The sequence below is a fragment of the Gossypium arboreum genome, chromosome 4, assembly GCF_025698485.1.
Source record: "Gossypium arboreum isolate Shixiya-1 chromosome 4, ASM2569848v2, whole genome shotgun sequence".
NCBI classification, from domain to species: Eukaryota; Viridiplantae; Streptophyta; class Magnoliopsida; order Malvales; family Malvaceae; genus Gossypium; species Gossypium arboreum.
This window is the reverse complement of record NC_069073.1, coordinates 9,467,106-9,486,078: the sequence shown is the minus strand read 5'-3', so window position 1 is coordinate 9,486,078 and position 18,973 is coordinate 9,467,106. Positions and strand designations below refer to the sequence as shown.

General features: G+C 30.5%; 1 protein-coding gene and 2 long non-coding RNA genes across 4 annotated transcripts; 2 read left to right on the top strand and 1 right to left on the bottom strand.

The window, feature by feature from the left end:
* Window positions 1–3,249: 3,249 nt before the first annotated feature.
* LOC108459555 (uncharacterized) lies at window positions 3,250–4,616 on the bottom strand. Of its 2 annotated transcripts, XR_001867374.2 has the most exons (4): window positions 4,336–4,616; window positions 3,929–4,109; window positions 3,708–3,825; window positions 3,250–3,625 (listed from the first exon to the last, which is right to left on the bottom strand). It is a non-coding gene; the product is annotated as an uncharacterized LOC108459555 (long non-coding RNA). The 2 variants fall into 2 exon arrangements; XR_001867373.2 differs by lacking the exon at window positions 3,708–3,825 and having other exon boundaries at window positions 4,336–4,615.
* Window positions 4,617–8,741: 4,125 nt separating this feature from the next.
* On the top strand, window positions 8,742–14,813 carry LOC108460080 (uncharacterized). The gene is made up of 3 exons (XR_001867456.2): window positions 8,742–9,177; window positions 13,575–13,648; window positions 14,598–14,813. It is a non-coding gene; the product is annotated as an uncharacterized LOC108460080 (long non-coding RNA).
* A 1,137-nt stretch (window positions 14,814–15,950) lies between these two features.
* Window positions 15,951–18,706, top strand: LOC108458828 (uncharacterized). The gene is made up of 5 exons (XM_017758223.1): window positions 15,951–16,250; window positions 16,911–17,060; window positions 17,176–17,244; window positions 18,246–18,254; window positions 18,446–18,706. Exons 1-5 carry the CDS (start codon window positions 15,951–15,953, stop codon window positions 18,704–18,706), a joined length of 789 nt encoding a protein of 262 aa, XP_017613712.1.
* Window positions 18,707–18,973: the final 267 nt, after the last annotated feature.

Sequence of the window (18,973 nt, the reverse complement as noted above, 5' to 3'; positions counted from 1 at the left end):
GGAAACAAAAATAAAAGAGTTAGAAATACATCAAAGCACATAATAAATACGACAATAATATTAAAAACAATAACAATGCATGCGATATATTAAACGCAATAATAGTATCAAACACGAAATAAAAACAATGAATATATATACATAATAATGATATTAAGAGTATGTACGTAATATATATATATATATATATATATATATATATATATAAAATAAATATTGAAAAATGTATGTACATAACATATATAAAAATATATACATAATAATATTAAAATAAAATAATAAGTGATAATAGTGAAAATAATAAGTATAATAATAAATATAATGATGTATGAAAATAATACTATATATAAAAGTGTATATACTCATATAATAAAATGTATGTACTAGTATTAACAATAAATATAATAGAGATAAAATAGATATAATAATAATATATACATAATATGGTATTAAAATTTATATTATATATATATATATATATATATATATATATATATATATAACATAGTATTTAGGAATACGTACATAAGATGATATAAAAATACATACATGGAATAGTAAGAAATATATGTAACTAATAACATTAGAAATATATACATAATATATATATATAATATTAAAAGATACATATACGTAATATATAAAAATGTATACATAATATCTATTAAAAGAATATGCACATGTATCAAAAATAATAATAATATTAAAAGAATAATTATTAATAATGTTACGTAATATTATATATATATATGCATGTTAGAAATATTAATTGTATCTAGAACGAATACTAATAATAGTGGAAACTAATACATATAATATAATATAAAATAAAGATAAAGAAATAATAGTAATACTAACAATAATAAAAATATTGATACTTTAATGACAATGATATAAGCTAATGAAAATAATAATAAAGGATAGGAAATAATAATATGATAAAAATATGTTAATAAAATAATTGTAGCGGAAATAATAATGTTAGTAATAATAAAAAGATTAATAATAGTAATAGAAAATATAAAGATAATAATAACATAGAAAATAAAAAGGTAATAAATATACAGTAATAGTAATAGTAATAAAATATAAAATTAATAATAACAGTAGTCATAAATATTAATGATAAATAATAATAATAATAGTAAAATTAACTAATTTATCAGTAAAATAGCTAAATAATGAAAAAAGATTAAATTGAATTTGAAACAGAAAATCTAGGGCAAATTTGAAAATTAACAAACAAGAAAAGGACTAAATTGAATGCACAAGCAAAGGGGAGGAACCAAATCGGATAATAAACCCCTTTTCTAAAACGTGTAGCACCAAGCAGGACTTAATTCGAATCCAAACGCAAGTTCAGGGCATATTTAAGACTTTTAAAAAAAACTTAATTACAAAGTACAGAAAAAACGGAAGGACCAACAGGGTAAATAACCCATTTGATAAAAAACACGCGGATCTTGAGGCGAGTTTGGGTCAGACGGATCGGGTATAAAGGTTAAAAGGTGAAACGACGTCGTTTTGGCCATCGGGGTTAAGGTTCGAAACGGCGTCGTTTTGGCCCATTATAAAAGTAAAAAAATTAACCTTTTTTTTTTTTGCTACTGCTTCTAAAAAAAAAAGAGAAAAAGCTCTCCTCTTTCTCTGGCCAGGGCGATTTCAGGCCATGCTCCGGCCAAACTTCCGGCAACGTGCCGCCGCTGTCCTCCGTCGCCAGCCATCGTACACAGTGGTCGAAAATTTAAAAAGAGGTAATTTTTCTTCTTTTTTTTAAATATATTTCCCTTTTTATTTAAATATTTATTATGAAAATATTTTTTAAAAATAAAGAAAACAGATTCTAGAATAGAAAAATAAAATATGTAAAAGAAATGTAATCACCTTAGATGTTCGATTCTTTTTTTGGGTGTTGTTCGATTCACTGTTTTTGTGTTGAAAATGTAACGTATGTATTAAAACTTGCCGAACCGACCAAGAAGGAGAAAAAAGAAATTAGATTTGGCCTTTTATAGCCTTTACAAACTATTTTTTCTATTATTTTTTGTCACTTCTTTTCTTTTCTTGACCTTGGGCGGTGCTGTAGAGCTGGTGGTGCAGAGGGCAGTTGGCCGACAGTGAGGGGGTGGCTGCGGCCCCAACAAGCTAGGGGGATAGAGTTAGATTTAGGGTTTTGGTGTTTAGGCTATTAGGAATTGGGTTTGGGCTAGGTAGTTAGGTTTTTGTTTTTTTGTTTTGGGTTTGGGTTGTATTGGGCTTGCTGTTGGGTTTTAGGTGTTTAATGTGTTGAGTTTTGGGGTTTAATGTAAATGGGTTTTGGGATTTAATGTAAATGGGTTTTGGGGTTGGGCTTGGTTGTTGGGTTTGGGTAATTTGTAAACGTGTCCAAAATTGGCCTACAACACAGGAGAGCAAAACTATTCTAGGACATCTTACGCGAATACATATCTTGTTCGGTTCAATGTGTAAAATTTGATAAATTAACAGTATTTTTTTAGCAAAAACACAACGGAGAGAGACAGAAGGTTAGTTGTCAACTTACTGGGGGTCTGCAACTCAAATGAGCCAGAACGCTACCTAGGTTTGTCGAATATGGTGGGTTGGAGAAAAAAGGAATCGTTTCAAAATCTAAAGGACCGACTCAAAAAATGTATTGATAACTGGAGTAATAGGATTTTATTTTAGGGCAGAAAAAAAGTATTTATAAAGGCCATTCTTCAGGCTATACCAATTTACACGATAGCTTGTTTTTTATTATTTAAAGTTCTATGTGATAAACTCGAAAGTATCGTTGCGAAGTTCTGGTGGCAGAAGGGACATGGAGAAGAGGGAATTCATTGATGCACTTGGAAAAATCTTTGTTTTTTAAAAGAAAATAGTGGATTAGGTTTTTGAAATTTTGGCCAATTCAATATCGCGTTATTAGCCAAGCAAGGCTGGTGTCTTATTAATTATCTAAATTCTTTATTGGCCAGAGTTTTGAAAGCAAAATACTATCCGCGTTCAAATTTTCTAAATGTAGAGCTGGAGAATTTACCTTCACTCACTTGGAAGAGTATCTGGGCAGCAAAAGGACTTCTCCAAAAAGGGTTGTGCTGGAGAGTGGGTAGAGGGGATAAAACTTCAATCTGAGACGATAGTTGGTTTCAAGGGATCAACAAAGTTGAAGGGCACAATAGACCAAACAATGAGGAGTTAAAGTTAGTTTCGGATCTCATTGATATTCCAAACAAAAAATGGAGGACGGACTTGATTAACAATATCTTTCAAGCGGAAACTGCATAAAAAATTATACAGATCCCTCTTGTAGAAACTGATCACGAGGATATTCAAGTTTGGAAATGAGAGCCGTCCGGAGAATTTTCAGTATGTAGTTCCTATAAACTATTACAAGAGGCTAATTCGGATCCTTGTAATTATTTAATACAAATCGAAATTAAAGAATTTTACAGGAAACTATGGGGCTTACAACTACCTTAAAAAATTACAGTAACTATTTGGCAAATTTCCTGGGATTTCATTCCTAATCTAGCTAATCTTAGATACAGAAGAGTCATTGCAAATGACAGATGCCTCCGCTGCTGTTCCTGGGTAGAAGACAGTCCTTACATCTTTCGTCAATGCCCTATAACAACAGAAGTTTGGCAGTTTTTACATCTATCTTGGGTCATAAACAATATGAATCAAAATCTATGGGAGTCGCTCACTTGGGTTTTCAAGGGAGGAACTGATGAACATTGTTGTCTTTTCTATTATGCCTTATGGCTAATCTGGTTTTCTAGAAACCAGTTCATACATGAGAGGAAAGATACGACAGGAAGAGACCTTGCTCAAAGAATACAGAGGCATATGGCAACATATTGAAGAGTGAGAGCAATGCAGATCCCTTTAAACATGATCAAAAATCACAAAAATTAGGAGGTCATACCAAGAATGACGATTCAGTTCGACGCGGTGTTCGACAATAGCAGCTTCAAATCAGCGACAGGTCTGGTGGTTTGGGGTCTGATGGGCGAACTCCTGGTCTTAAAGTCGACCCTCCACAACAATGTCTCTTCTCCATTTGCAGCAGAAGCATATGCATGTTTGGAAGGCATAAAGTTAAGGATCTAAATGAGTACACAATTGGTTAAAATTATGGGGGATTCTAGGACAATAATTAAAAAATGTCAAATGTCTTCAACAAATAAATCAGTGATCGAAGCGATTATCAGAGATATTCAGAATAAGAAGTCTTGCTTTCAAGAGATTATCTTTCAGTATATTCATAGATCAGGGAACTCGCAAGCTCATAGAATTGCAGAGAACACTCTAGATAGAGGAGAGATCTCTTACCTGATGGGAGAAAAGTTGAATTGCCATTCTTTCGGCTCGGAGGGAAGATGGGCAAGAAGTCTAGATTGAAGGAGAAGTTGAGGGAATCTGATTTCAAAACTAGATAGCAAGTAAATTTTTTTCATTGCAAATAGCTATTGTCAGAACGGATGGGTTTATTAAAATGAAAAATCGAGAAAGGTAATAGAGTCCAGCCGATTGAGTTGACTGGGGTAAATATTTAGGTTCTTGTTTTTTCAGATTCATTTATTGCTTACCGTTTCCTTTAAGTTATGTTTTTAATCCTTGTTAGGAGGTTTTCACTATTAAACAATATAGTGAGGCCAAATCTGTGCTTAGGATTGGTGTCATAGGCCTACGCCCATTGGTCTTTGTTGGGCCTCATTTGTTTTTTCTTTTTTCTTGTTTTCTAATAATATACCCAGTTAATTTATTTCAAAAAAATGATAGGGAATGAATTGAAAATGTTTAAATTTAAATAAATTTAAGGAAATTTTTGAAGGACATATTGGGTAATTTAAATAAGAATTTTATATAGTTTTTAAGTTTATTTTTTTTAAAAAATAAAAAAAATGAGAATGATTTATTTTGTTATTCTTTATCTTTTAAGGGTTATTTAAATAATGATTTATTTTTGTTATTCTTTATCTTTTAAGGGTTATTTAAATTTAAATTTAATTTTAAAAGACGATAAATCTAACATGCAAATAGACCAAAAATTTAATTAGGAGCCACCACACTCTCATGCCTCACTCTTTTTTCAGCCAATCTAAAAAGGGTAATTACTTCATCAGGTTCCTGATAGTTTTGCCCCTGCATGATTCAGTCCAGTGATGCCAATTAGTTAGACGAAACCAAAAAAATTATTTTTGGGGGGGATTTTTAGGGTGGTGCCGCTTGGGAAAATGACAGCACCCAACTCTACTGTAGAAATCAGACCATTCCCATAATTAATCTTGAAATTAGGTCATTTTCATCATTTTTAAAAATTATAGGGTCATATTCCTAAAAAAGGCATATATTTAATTTTGAAGGCATCAAGGGGTTGTCTCCTTAAAAGATGTACTTTACATCCATAAAATGAAAATATAATCGTTTTCTATATTTAATTTTGAAGGCATCAAGGAGTCGTCTCTTTAAAAGACATCAAGGGGCCGTCTCCTTAAAAGATCATTAAGTATAAACCTATCACAGCTACTTTATATCCATAAAATGTAAATATAATTGTTTTCTATATTTATTTAGCTTAAATCTATATTTATTTTATTTGAAAATTTTATATTCACTTTTTATTGTTTAAGAATGGAGTTATTCATACATATTTAAAACTTCACCCAATATTTGAGAGATTTCAATAAATATATTAAGGCCAAGATAAGTTTAAGACAAAAAGTTTTATTCTATTCAAAATTTCATACTGTATTATATTTTAGAGGAAAATTTATTAATGGTCATTTTATTTATGTTTTATTTTTATTCATAACCTTTAAAATGCAGATATTCATTTAATATTTATGGGATTAGGTCACTTTTTTGAATAATGTTGAGCTGGACATGTTTTAAACGCATGTTGCAGAAAAAGGCTTCCAGTTGGATGCACTTTCCTGTTCTATCAGCAAAACACTTTCAGCTAAACATATTTTTCCATTCTCTCTCCTGAACCACTTTAGGGTTTTTCTTTTAAGGTTTTTAGGTTTTTAAGAATATTTGTTTTAGAGTTTTTTAAAAGGCATATTTTTAAAGCTTATGGGACAAAGGTTTAGGGTTTAGGTCATTTTAATGATGTTCATGTTTAAGGGTTAAAACCCTCAAGTTTTTGAATTTACCAATTCAATTCCAATTCTTAACAGCAATAAATTTTTTTTGTTAAATTTACTAGAGTGATATTTTAATTTTTTCTCTTAGATATCCATGTGGTGATCATGTAACAAAAAAAACATTCCAATGGACGTAAATTTATTAGATAATTTTGGAGCTAATGTGGATTTTTTCAAAAATATATATATATTCCAACACATCATGCAAAAGTATTTTTTGTTAGAATAATATTTTGTTTAAAAATTCACATAAAATTTTTTATCAAAGTAATCAACAATATTAACTTTTGAAGTAAATATTATAATAAAAATAAAAATATGACCAAATAAATCAAACCATGTATGAATATGATAACTTTACTTTTATGTACACATTCTCTAATTAAAATCTTATTCGATTGTATTGTATAATTAATTGATTAATCAATTAAATTTTTAATTGTGTTCGTATTTAAGGTAGGCATTGTGGAAGGAAAGTTGACGATGCGAACGAGTAAATATGCAAAAGCTACTTGTGTGGCTTGAAAATATTACTCGAAAATCCTAAGATATCTGAAGGATTCACGAATGAGGAAAACTTTTTCAGGCAGGTTAATAATAAGAGATTGAAAAATCTGTAACAAAGAGTACTTAAAAAAAATAAATTTAAAACGCATCCAATTCGACCTAACAAACATGAAGGAAACGGAAAATAAATATATTATTCAGACACAAGATTTGAGAATTTATTTTTAAAGGAAGCAACCGATATTTTATATATTAAATAAAATAAAGCCAGGAAGTGAATGCCTAATCGATTAGTCCACAGTTAGGGTCTGGTATTTTTTTTTATTTGAAGTTGGTTACATTTCTTCTTCTTCTTTTATCATCTAATATGTGATGTGGATTTATTATTAAATATTAAAAATCTAATTTAGATAACATTAAATAATTCAAATTACAGAAATTAGGTCATAGCACATTTATGAGGTGAAAATTTTATATATCAAATTTTTTTATAAAATAATAAAAATATTTTAGTTGAAATGGTAAATTTAAAAGTTATTAAAAACTAAAATGTTTAGGTTAAAATCTCATTATGAGTATTTTTTTTAGATTTTATATGGAAAATAAAATTACTCTTAATTTATTGCTTATTAAAAATAAGGTAAATTACATTATTAGTCGTTAAGTATCGGTAAGTATTTGTTTTGGCCACTTAACTAAAAGCGTTTACAATTTGGTCATTAAATTATTCAAAAATTTTCATTCAAGTCATTGAATTATTCAAAAAAATTTTATTTTAATCATTGGATTGTTAAGGTTTTTTTTTTTTTTTTTTAAGTTATGCCAGTGAGCTCTAAGTGATAATTTGATGATAGGTATGATAGATCAGTACTCAGTGATGAGTAGAAGAACATAAAGTCAGTGTTGGAGATTGGGGCAAAAGTTGTTTGAATTTTGGTTCGTAAATTCGTGATATCCAAAAATGTTTCATGGAAAAAATGAACTGTAGAAGAGAAATGGAAAGAGAGCTTTTGATTTGTGCATATAGTGCGAATAGTAAAAATCATATGGCATCGATCTTAACAGTTCAGTGATCAAATTTTAACTTTTTTTAAATAGATTATCAAAACGAAAACTTATCCATAATTTAATGACTAATGATAAATTTACCCTTAAAAATAACAAGCTTTTCGTAAATTCCCCCGGATCGATTACTGTATAACACGATCTTTAAGTGCTATAATTAATGTAAATGTTCACAACATATGTGATGGGGATTTATTATAAAATATTAAAAATCTAATTTAGTTAAGATAAAATAATTGAATTACGAAATTAGATCGTAGACATTTATGAGGTGAAAATTTCATATATTAAATTTATTTTTATAAAATAATAAAAATAATTTTAATTGAAATGATAAGTTTAAAATTTATTAAAATTAAAATGCTTGATGTTAAAATCTCATAATGAGTAAATATATTTTTAAATTTTATATGAAAAAAAATTATATCCTTAAAATAATATTTATTACTTATTAAATATAAGGTAAATTATACCATTAGTCATTAATTATGGGTGAGTTTTCATTTTAGTCACTTTACTAAAAAGTTTACAATTTGGTTACTAAGCTATTCGAAAATTTTCATTTAAGTCACTGAATTATTCAAAAAAATTTATTTTGTCACTAGATTGTTAAGGTTTTTTTTTTTTAAAAGTTTTACCATGAGCTCTAAGTGATAATTCGATTATCAGTATGGTGGATCAGTACCTATCGATGAGTAGAAGAACATACGTTCAATGTTAGATATCAGAGAAAAAAGTTGTTTGAATTTTGATTTATAGATTTGTGACGTTCGAAAATGTTTCATGGAAAAAATGAACTATAAAAGAGAAGGAGAAAGTGAGCTTTTGATTTGTGCATATAGTGCGAACAATAAAAGTCATAAAACATCAATCTTAACAGTTTAGTGACCAAATTGTAATTTTTTTTAGTCAAACAATTAAAACGAAAACTTACCCATAATTTAGTGATTAATAATGTAATTTATCCTTAAAATAATAAGCTTTCGTAAAATCCCCAATGAATCGGATAGTATAACACGATCTTCAAGTGCTATATGTTAATTAAACTTCACAACATATATGTATGACATCCCTAAACAAATTATGAGCTAAACAAGTGTAAGACGAGCTGTATTTACTAATAAAAGTCCTGTTCAGATTCTATGTTTTCGTGGCTCCTTTGAAAACTTGTTTAGTTTACTCGATCAGTCGCAGTGCCGGAACTTGGAAACCATCTTCTTCCATATATAATTACATTTTCTTCTTCTTTTCCCTTCATATCTTTTTAATTAAAATTTTACAACTCTTGCAATGGCGACTGATCACCAAAATGGTGGATCTGATCTTAATGCACCCTTCCTTGATGATCAAAGCCAAACCCAATCACTGGATTTAGGAGATCACATTGTTGCTCAAACCAAAGAGGTCACCTCTTCTTTCAACACATGTTTTAATGGACTCAATGCTTTATCAGGTACGTTTTTCCTCACCCAATTTTCCTTAAATCTTTTTTGGCATTTTCACATACACAGCGTAGGCATGAAGTTGTTTAAAAGCAAAGCCAGAGAAAGTGATAGAATTGTTTTCACTGTTAGGGAAAGCTAGCTAATTGCTTAATTTGGTTCAAGAAAAAAAACATGGGAAATTATAGAAAACCCAAGATTTTTGTATTGATGAAGATAAAAGAAATTAATAGAAGAATATTTTGGTACGCAGAATTTGTTGAGCAGCAATCAAACAAGTGATGTCATTATCTAAATGTAGAGAAACGTATGAACCATATCTTCCTTTATAATAGAGGAAGTAGAAGAAACCTAGGATCTGTGTCAATCATTGTACACTGATTTCCAATTTCCCATTCCTGTATCATGATAGATCTTGATTTAGAGCCTTGTTCCTTTTGGCTTTCTCTTCTTTAATCCAAATAACATCCCATATCTTTACGTATTTGGATTTGCATTCTATATCATATCTCAAAAGGCTGCTTTTCAAAAAGAATTACCTTATAATTTTATATTTGTTAACTTTTTTTTTTTGTAATATATTAGTTTATTATAATCACTTTTTTTATATGAAACCTTTGATTTTGGGAATTGAGTTAGTACGGATTTTCAAATAAAGTACACCTTTTCAAATTCCATTCTCAATAAAGCATTTAATTAACTTTTTAAATTTTAAAATAAAAAACTAAAAAAATATTTTAAAATAAAACTATAAAAAATATTTTTAAATATTTTAAAATTTTAAAATTAATTAAATGTTAATATGTCATCAACGTGATAATACACATGTATGATTCATTATCAAAGTTAACATATGTCAACTTTTCTATCTATTTAAGAGTAATTTAATAAAAAAATATAAATTTAAGAAATAAAATAGAGAAAAAAAGTAAATAAAAAGTTAAAATAATTTTGTTAAAACTAAAGGACTAAAAAGGTGATTATAATTTTTAAGTAGTATTGGCATTCATTAACCAAATCCATAATGATTTATATTATATTAAAAAATTAATGTTTAGACATATTAAGAAAATGTTAAAATATAAAATATATTAAATTTTCTTTAAAGTTAAAGATAAACTTTGGTATTAAATTAGTGGGAGATAAGAGTGACAAGCGTTAGCCAAGTGAGAAATTCATGATTGATAATATTCTTTACAATTGTCAATATCTTTCACAAACCTCCAATTGACGTTAAGTATTGTTTTGTCTTTTATCAAAATGAAAATAATTTTTGTTTTCCAAAATGCGATTGGAGACAATTTGAAGATATTGTTTTATCTGAAGTAGCATTTGACCTTCTTTTCTATTGATAAGGAATGTAGGTATATTCCTTCCTTGCTTATTAATTAGTATATTATGTATAATAATTCGTTTACTTGACTCGAGTTATAATGTATTATAATTATTAAACATTACGTTGGTTTAAATAATCAACAAATAAATTAAACAACATCAACACAAGTGTGATTGATTTACTATCAAAATCGGACATTAGTTCACTATACGAGACCTTTAAATTAACTCAATAATAATTTAGGACTAAATTGAATTTTTTTTACAAAAAATCAGGTAAAAAGTGTAAATAGGAGTCACACGGCCATTTGCCATACACGGTTGTATGGCACAACCATGTAGTCTATTTGATTTTGGTGCAGGTTTGTATTGAAAAAAAATTCGGTTTGAAAATAGTTTTCTTGCACAGTGATTTTTTTTTAAATTCACTCGATTTGTGATATTTATAACGATAAACATTAGATAGAAATCGTACTTGTGTTTTTGGATAGGTGGATCTTTGATATTTTCTAGCTTTCAACCAAATTATCTTCTCCACTTTCCTCATACCACAAACTGCTCCGAGTGTGATCTCAAACCAATTAAATCAAAACATGGAACTAGAAATAAAATTTCTTTTGGGGTGAAAACGAAAAATTCTCTCTTCTATAATAGAAACCAATAAAAAAAATTATTCTGAAAAATATATTTATATGTTGAGAATAAATTCTCTTTATTTTTCGGTAGAATAACAATATCTCAAAAGTTGTGTCAATAGCTCTACCAGTGCATCTATCTATAAGAAGAGAAGGTAGAACCCTTGTAAAGTTGTACATGTTTATTTTTAATAGAAAAATAACATCTTACTTAGAGTAGGAGAGGGGTGAACGAGTCACCCTTATATTTCTACTAGGGTTGTTACTCCTTTCATGTTATATGAGAGGTTTTGGGTCTCTCTCACATCGAGTCCAATTATGAATACTTTTTAGGCCTTTTTGACTCAATACTCTGTAATGTGATCCAACCCGATTCAATTTTTCTATTTACCAAAATAAATTTTAATATTTACATATTAAATAATTTTCTCATCCCAATTTTACTACAGTAAAATTTTGACAATTTTACCTCCCGATAAAATTTTCAAGATTTTATCCTTAAATTTTGAGCAAATTTATTCAATATCACAACTCAACATGTTCACTATGGTCGAATGATTTATTTGCATTTTCGAGCTTCAAAACAATCCAAGAACATAAATTCATTCTTCCATCATTTTTTAAGTAATCTTGGGGTTGCAAATTTCCATTTTTAGAAACCTACATTCATTTCAAAATTATTTCTTTTTTCTATTTCAAAGAAAACCATAATCATTCCTGAATGTTTCTCATTTCTATTTTTCTATTCATTCCATTCATTTTTATTCAAACACGCAATTCATTTCTAGTTGCAACGATTTAGCGGAGGGACCGATTGGACATATGAAGTTGAGGCTCAAATGATTTATAATTAAGTTCTAACTTTTCGCCTATTAATTATAAACTCATTTAGTTATAAAGTCATTTCACTACAGTATCCTGGTTGAGCTCTCCCCAACGACATACCGTTATGAAAACAACTATTCAATGCTTGTCCAATGACCTTGATCTCTTTAAGATAATATCTATTCTCCCAAAATTATCCTATTTTATCTCATGGCAACAATTACATCTTCCTTCATGAAAAATCAATCACTATCAAATAGTGATCAAGTCATCTATCACAAAGACAGACGACTCATGATCATGTTTACTTTTCATCACCCATGCAATGCCAATGAGAGGATATCATTTACCCATATTTTTTGCTATGAATTTTACTGTTGTGAATAACGCTACATACTACAGAAGTCGTACACCCAACGCACCAACTTTCGATTCCATACCTATTTGAACTCATGCTTTTACTTACATCAAATTGTACGAGTCAAACATACATAGTCTGTCATCTACTTAAGATTTAGGTCTGTCACACTATGAAAGTAACATGTGAATAAATCCATAAATAGATTTAAGATCTATTCTATTTGTGTAACGACCTAAATTTCACAGGCATCGGAAAAGTGAGTTTAGGGCTTCCGTCTTAGGAAAATGAGTTCGTAAATATTTATAAAAAAATTGTTTACGAAGTTAGTTGTGAGTTGAATTAGATTTTAATCAGGTGAATTTATTTTTAATTAGAAGTAATTAGTAGAAGGATTAAATTGAATAGAGCATAAAAGCTTAATCATTGAATAGAGAAAGGATAAAGGATTAAATTAGTAATTAAACTAAATTAGTGACATGTGTAAGTTAGAAAATAAATACATTTGTATTTAAATTATTAGTACAAATGTATATAATATATAAATTTACTTATAAATTAAGTAAAAGATATTTACTTATTATTATTATTATTATTATTATTATTATTATTATTATTATTATATTTTATCTATTAATTGAGATAATGACAAATGTATGGTGGTGAATTATTAAATGTGTACATGTGTGTATGAATACACATGTAGTATTTTTATTTGTATTAATTAGATATTTTATAATTAATTATTAATTAGTAAATGAAAAAATAAAACAAAAACAAAAAGAAAAAAAAAAGGTGCAGAGAAGTCACGAAAATTAGGGGAAAGAAAGAAGAAAAGAAAAGAAAAAGAAAGGAAAAATTAGGGTTTGGAAGCTTGGAAGTTAAATTAGTAAGTCAATTAAGTCCCTTTCTTAGTGATTTTGATGTTTTTGAAGTTCTAAAGTTGAATACTTTTGAAATTTGTGTGAAAATACTGAAAGATGATATACTTTTAAGTAGGGTTTATGTTGAACTAATGATGAAATTGGGGGTTTAATTGACAGAAATTCAAAATTTTGGAAAAATGATAAAAACTTGATGGTTATATTAAAGTTTTGATGGAAATTGAATAAAGAAATAATATGAATTATAAAAAGGAAGAAGATGAAAATAGTTAGGACAAATTTGGGAGTCAGGTTAAAGTTGCATGGAAAGCTATTATTTTCTATAAAATATGTGTATTATTAATTAATTATAATTATGCTAATTTTGGTAGCAAACAAAGAAACCAAGACGTTGAATGCGAAATGAAAGGAAAAAGTGATCGAGGAGTAGCTCGAGAAAATATCGGTTTGTATTACCTTAATTCAAGTTATTTGTTATTAAATGTTTAATTTCAATATATGTGCATGAAAAATGAAATTGAGGTAAGTAGTGATATTTGAATTGAATGAGAATTGAATTTGATTGATAAATGTATATATGTGTGAAATTGAATTGTATAAGGATTTGTGGTAAATTTGAAATTGTGATTGAATTATTATTGCGATTGATTTGATTTCAAATGACTATGATCAACTGAAAGTGAAAGTGATATGAATATGTGATTTTGATACCCTATTAACTAGTCGGGCTAGGGTGGGTATAGTTGGCATGCCATAGGATAAGAAGAGTTCAGGGATTCTTCGACCTCGAGTCGATGAGACACTTGGTGTGTCACATTTGCTTCGGATAGATTCGATGAGGCGTTGGTCGCCACTTTGCTTCGGCTTAGCTGATGAGACGTTGGTCGTCACTTATTTACTTCGAGCTATCCGATGATGCGTTGGCCGCCACTATGGTATGTTTGGTTGGACCCATGTATCCTCTAAAGTCCGAGTTATGTTAATAGGGGAAATATATGTGAAAAAAAAATCAAATGAAATCGATAAATTGAATTATTGAATGAAATGAGAAAATGATATTGTAAGATGAAATGAGAAATGCAATTTGTGCTATGAGATTGAAGGCATCAAACCAAGGTTCATGAATTATTCATATTTGAAATGTGAATTGGATATTTATATGTGATTGAGAGATGAACCAAAGGTTCATGAATAGTTGGTAATCTTATTGATGAGATATTGATTCAAATAATGAAAATGATACAATGGAAATATGAAAACTTGGTACGAATTATATGTATGATTTGTTAATTATCTATGCATGTTTATGATATTTTATATTTGCTAAAATTTGAGTTATGGTAATGCCACTGAGTATTTCTAGTACTCAGCGCACAGTTTGTTTCTGTGCGCAGGCTAGGTAAAGTTGAAGTTCAGTTCAGCATCCGAGTCAATCCCGACCTCAGCTTAATTTCTGGTGATGAATCTATCTTTTGGAAATACGGCATATATTAGGTTTTGTTTTAGTCACTTAAATATATTTTATGTTTTGGATGTAAGGTAATTTGTAATTTTTAAGAAGTATTTGAAATGAATAAATGAATGTTATTTGATCAAGATTTATAAGTCAATGTTTTGGGCATGAATTAGGTGTGTTTAATATGTGAAAATAGCTTAAAAATGGTGAAAAATCAGGTTTTCATACGGCCAAGTCACATGGGCGTATGCCCAAGCAGTGTGGCAAAGTTAGAATTGCCTACAGGTTAGTCCCACGGCCTTGTGAGGAAGTCAGATCTGCCCACGGGCTGGCCCCACGGCCATGGGAGCCCCACGGGCAAGCCACATGGGCATGTCCCAAGCCACACGAGCGTGTGCCCCTATTCTTAAGAAAAAGTTTCCAAAGTTTTCGGTCTAGTGCCAAATCACTTCTTAAACTTATTTTGGGCCTCGTAGGTCCATATTAGGGACTTAAAGATGGAATTTGAGAAATTTTAAATTGTAATACAGACTTATGACTCGATTTTGTTCCTTTATTAGTGTTTAATTTTGGTAATGCCTCGTAACCCTGTTTCGGTGACGGGTTGGGGTTAAAGGGTGTTACATTTTATTGGTATCAAAGTTATCAGGTTTAGCCAATTCTCAGACTAAATCGAGCTCGTAAGTGAGTCTAGAAGTACATGCCACAGTCAAGTCAAAACTGAGTCGGGATTTTTGTATGCTGACCTATTTGTTTGTTTTTGTTTCATATATTGAAGATGTCTAATGAAAGAATAAATGATACCGATGAAGAAATGTTCACTGGGGATGAAAATTCGTGTGATTTAGACGAAACAGAGTCAGTTACTCCCATTGTAAATCCAGTTAGAAACCAACCTCCTAATATAGAAAAAGATGAAAAAGGTAGAAGTGAATCTGAATTAGTAAAAATATTAGCTGATGCCCTTCAGCGGGTAGTGAAGTCTGTACTTACTGCTATGACTTTATCTATTCCTAAACGGGCCCCTATTAAGGAACTAAGAAAATAAGGTGCCACAAAATTCTCGGGTCTGAAAGGAGTTGATCTGTCCATAGCTGAAACTTGGATGGAGTCGACCAAGAGAGTATTACAACAACTAGAATGCACCTCCTGGGAAAGTCTGTTATGTGTTGTATCATTACTGCAAGGGGAGGCTTATTTATGGTGGGAATCAGTGGTTCGACATTTACCAGAGAATCAGATAACTTGGGATCTATTTCAGAAAGAGTTTCAAAAGAAATACATTGGGTAAATGGAAATCGAAGACAAGAAGCAAGAGTTTCTAATCCTGCGACAGAGTAATATGTCAGTTATAGATTACGAGAGGGAATTTTTGAGACTTAGCAGATATGCCTCCGAGTTTATTTCGACAGAATCTGACAACTGTAAAAGATTCTTACGTGGGTTAAGAGAGGAAATAAAACTACAATTAGTATCTCAGCGAATCACTGAATTTGTTGATTTAATTGAGCGGGCCAACATTGTTGAGCAAGTCTTAGGACTTGACAAAAAATCCAAAACTTCTAAATTGGTTGGGAAACGTATGGGAACTGTAAGTTTGAATCCTTTACCTAAAAGATCCAGGGATTCCTGAAGTGGATGGAGATCCAGTTTTAGATCAGATAAAAGAGAAAAGAGTCAGGGGAAACAAACTATAGTATCTATCGGTAGTGTAAGAGGTCCGTCCCGAGATGTTAATATTCTAGATTGTGAACATTGCGAGAAAAACCACAGAGGTGAATGCTGGAGATTGATCAGAGGGTGTTTTAAATGTGGAACTACAGATCATTATATTAAAGATTGCCCGAAAAAATGATAGTGCTACACTTGTGACATCACAGAGATCGGTCTCTACTGCTAGAGGCAGAGGATCGGGTAGAGGTGGATCAGTATCTAGAGTAGGAGGTACGAGAATAGAGAATGACATAGTGACCAGCAGTCTGAAGCTAGGGTGCTGACTAGAGCATATGTGGTCATAAACCACGAAGAAAGAGATGCTCATGATATGGTAACAGGTATATTTCTATTATATTCTGAGCCTGTTCATGCTTTAATTGATCCTGGATCTTCGCATTCCTATATTAATTCAAAATTAGTTGAGTCGAGAAAATTAACATCCGAAGTGTCTAGAGTGTCTATTGAGGTGTCGAGTCCGATAGTGAAAACAATGTTATTAAACCAGGTCTGTCCAAGATGCTCGTTGATTATACAGAATAAAACTTTTCCGGTTGACTTGTTGACTATGCCATTTGAGGATTTTGAAATAATACTGGGAATAGATTGGTTATTTGAACATGGAGTGGTTTTGGACTGCTATAAAAAGAGATTCAGCATTCAGACAGAAAGTGAAGGTCGAGTTGAAGTAAATGGTATTCGTACTAGTGGGCCAGCACAAATTATTTCAGCAATAAAGGCTAGTAAATTACTTCAACATGGTTGTTCAGCATATTTGACATATGTTATTAATTCTGATTCAGTTGAAAGCCAGTGCGGTAAAATTCGGGCAGTTTGTGAGTTTCCTGGTGTATTTCCTGAAGAATTACCGGGTTTACCGCCAGATAGGGAAGTAGAGTTTGCTATTGAGTTTTTCCAGGCACAGCACCAATCTTTATACCTCCATATGAGATGTCACCTACAGAGTTAAAAGAGCTAAAGATACAGTTGCAAGACTTATTAGACTGTTGTTTTATTTGATCGAGCATATCATTGTGAGGAGTTCCGATATTATTTGTTAAGAAGAAAGATGGCTCGATGCGACTTTGTATTGACTACAGACAGTTGAATAAAGTAACAATCAAGAATAAGTATCCACTACCTCGCATTGTTGATTTGTTTGATCAGTTAAAAGGAGCTTTTGTATTTTCGAAGATTGACTTAAGATCAGGCTACTACCAGTTGAGAGTAAAAGAAAGCGATGTTCCAAAGACAGTTTTTCATACAAGGTATGGTCACTATGAGTTCTTAGTAATGCCATTCGGGTTGACAAATGCTCCAGCTGCTTTTATGGATCTCATGAATCATATCTTTCAACCGTATTTAGAACAGTTTGTAGTAATTTTTATTGATGATATACTAATTTATTCGAAGTCAGATTCAGAGCATGATCAGCATCTCAGGATTGTACTATAGATATTACAGGAAAACAATTGTATGGAAAACTCAGCAAATGTGAATTTTGGTTGTCAGAGGTTGTATTCCTGGGTCATGTAGTATCTTCAAATGGAATCTGAGTTGATCCAAAGAAGATTGAAGCGATTGTACAATGGAAACCACCAAGAAACATGTCAGAGGTACATAGTTTTCTTGGTTTAGCTGGGTATCATAGAAGATTTGTAAATGGATTTTCAAAGATAGCTTTGCCGATGACCAAGCTGCTACAAAAGAATATACCATTTGTGTGGGATGATCAATGCCAAGAAAGTTTTGAAAAGTTGAAGCAAATGTTAACAGAGGCACCAATTCTAACATTACTAGAGTCGGGGAAAGATTTTGTAGTGTATAGTGATGGTTCTTTGAGTGGTCTGGGTTGTATACTGAACTGATGCAGGTTGGAAAGGTAATAGCCTATGCATCTCGTCAATTGAAACCACATAAGTGTAACTATCCAACTCATGATTTGGAACTAGCAGCTGTGATTTTTGCTCTGAAGATTTGGAGACATTATTTGTACGGTGAGAAATGTTACATCTATATCGATCATAAAAGTTTGAAATATCTCCTCTCCCCAAAAAATTGAATTTGTGACAGATACGGTGGATCGAGCTTTTAAAAGATTATGATTGTATCATAGACTATCATCCAAGAAAAACTAATGTAGTGGCTGACACTTTGAGTAGAAAAGCCACAATTGATTTGAGAGCAATGTTTGCACGACTCAGTATCTGTGATGATAGGAGTTTGATAGCTGAATTGAGAGTTAAACCAATGATGTTCAACCAGATTAAATCAGCTCAATTGAAAGATGCCAAATTGTTGAAGAAAAGAGAGATGATACAGACTGGTAGGTAGAAAATTTCAGTATTTATGCACATGGATGCTTAAGGTATCGAGATCGAGTTTGTGTTCTTGCTAAATCTGAATTGAAAGAGTTAATACTCTGAGAGGCACAAAGATGTATTGTGATCTACGAGATTCGTATTGGTAGCCCGGAATAAAAAGAGATATAGTTGAATATGTTGGTAAATGTCTTACATGTCAGCCTGTAAATGCGGAATATCTGGTTCCTATTGGGTTACTTCAGCCGATAAGTATTCCTGAATGGAAATTGGATCGTAT

Excerpts from the sequence above, each read along its gene's own strand:
- LOC108458828 (XM_017758223.1), top strand. The coding sequence starts at position 15,951 with ATGGAAATCGAAGACAAGAAGCAAGAGTTTCTAATCCTGCGACAGAGT. Across the intron at positions 16,251-16,910 it reads TTGGGAAACGTATGGGAACT|AATAAAACTTTTCCGGTTGA; the intron begins GTAAGTTTGAAT and ends TTGATTATACAG. Across the intron at positions 17,061-17,175 it reads AAAGTGAAGGTCGAGTTGAA|TTGAAAGCCAGTGCGGTAAA; the intron begins GTAAATGGTATT and ends ATTCTGATTCAG.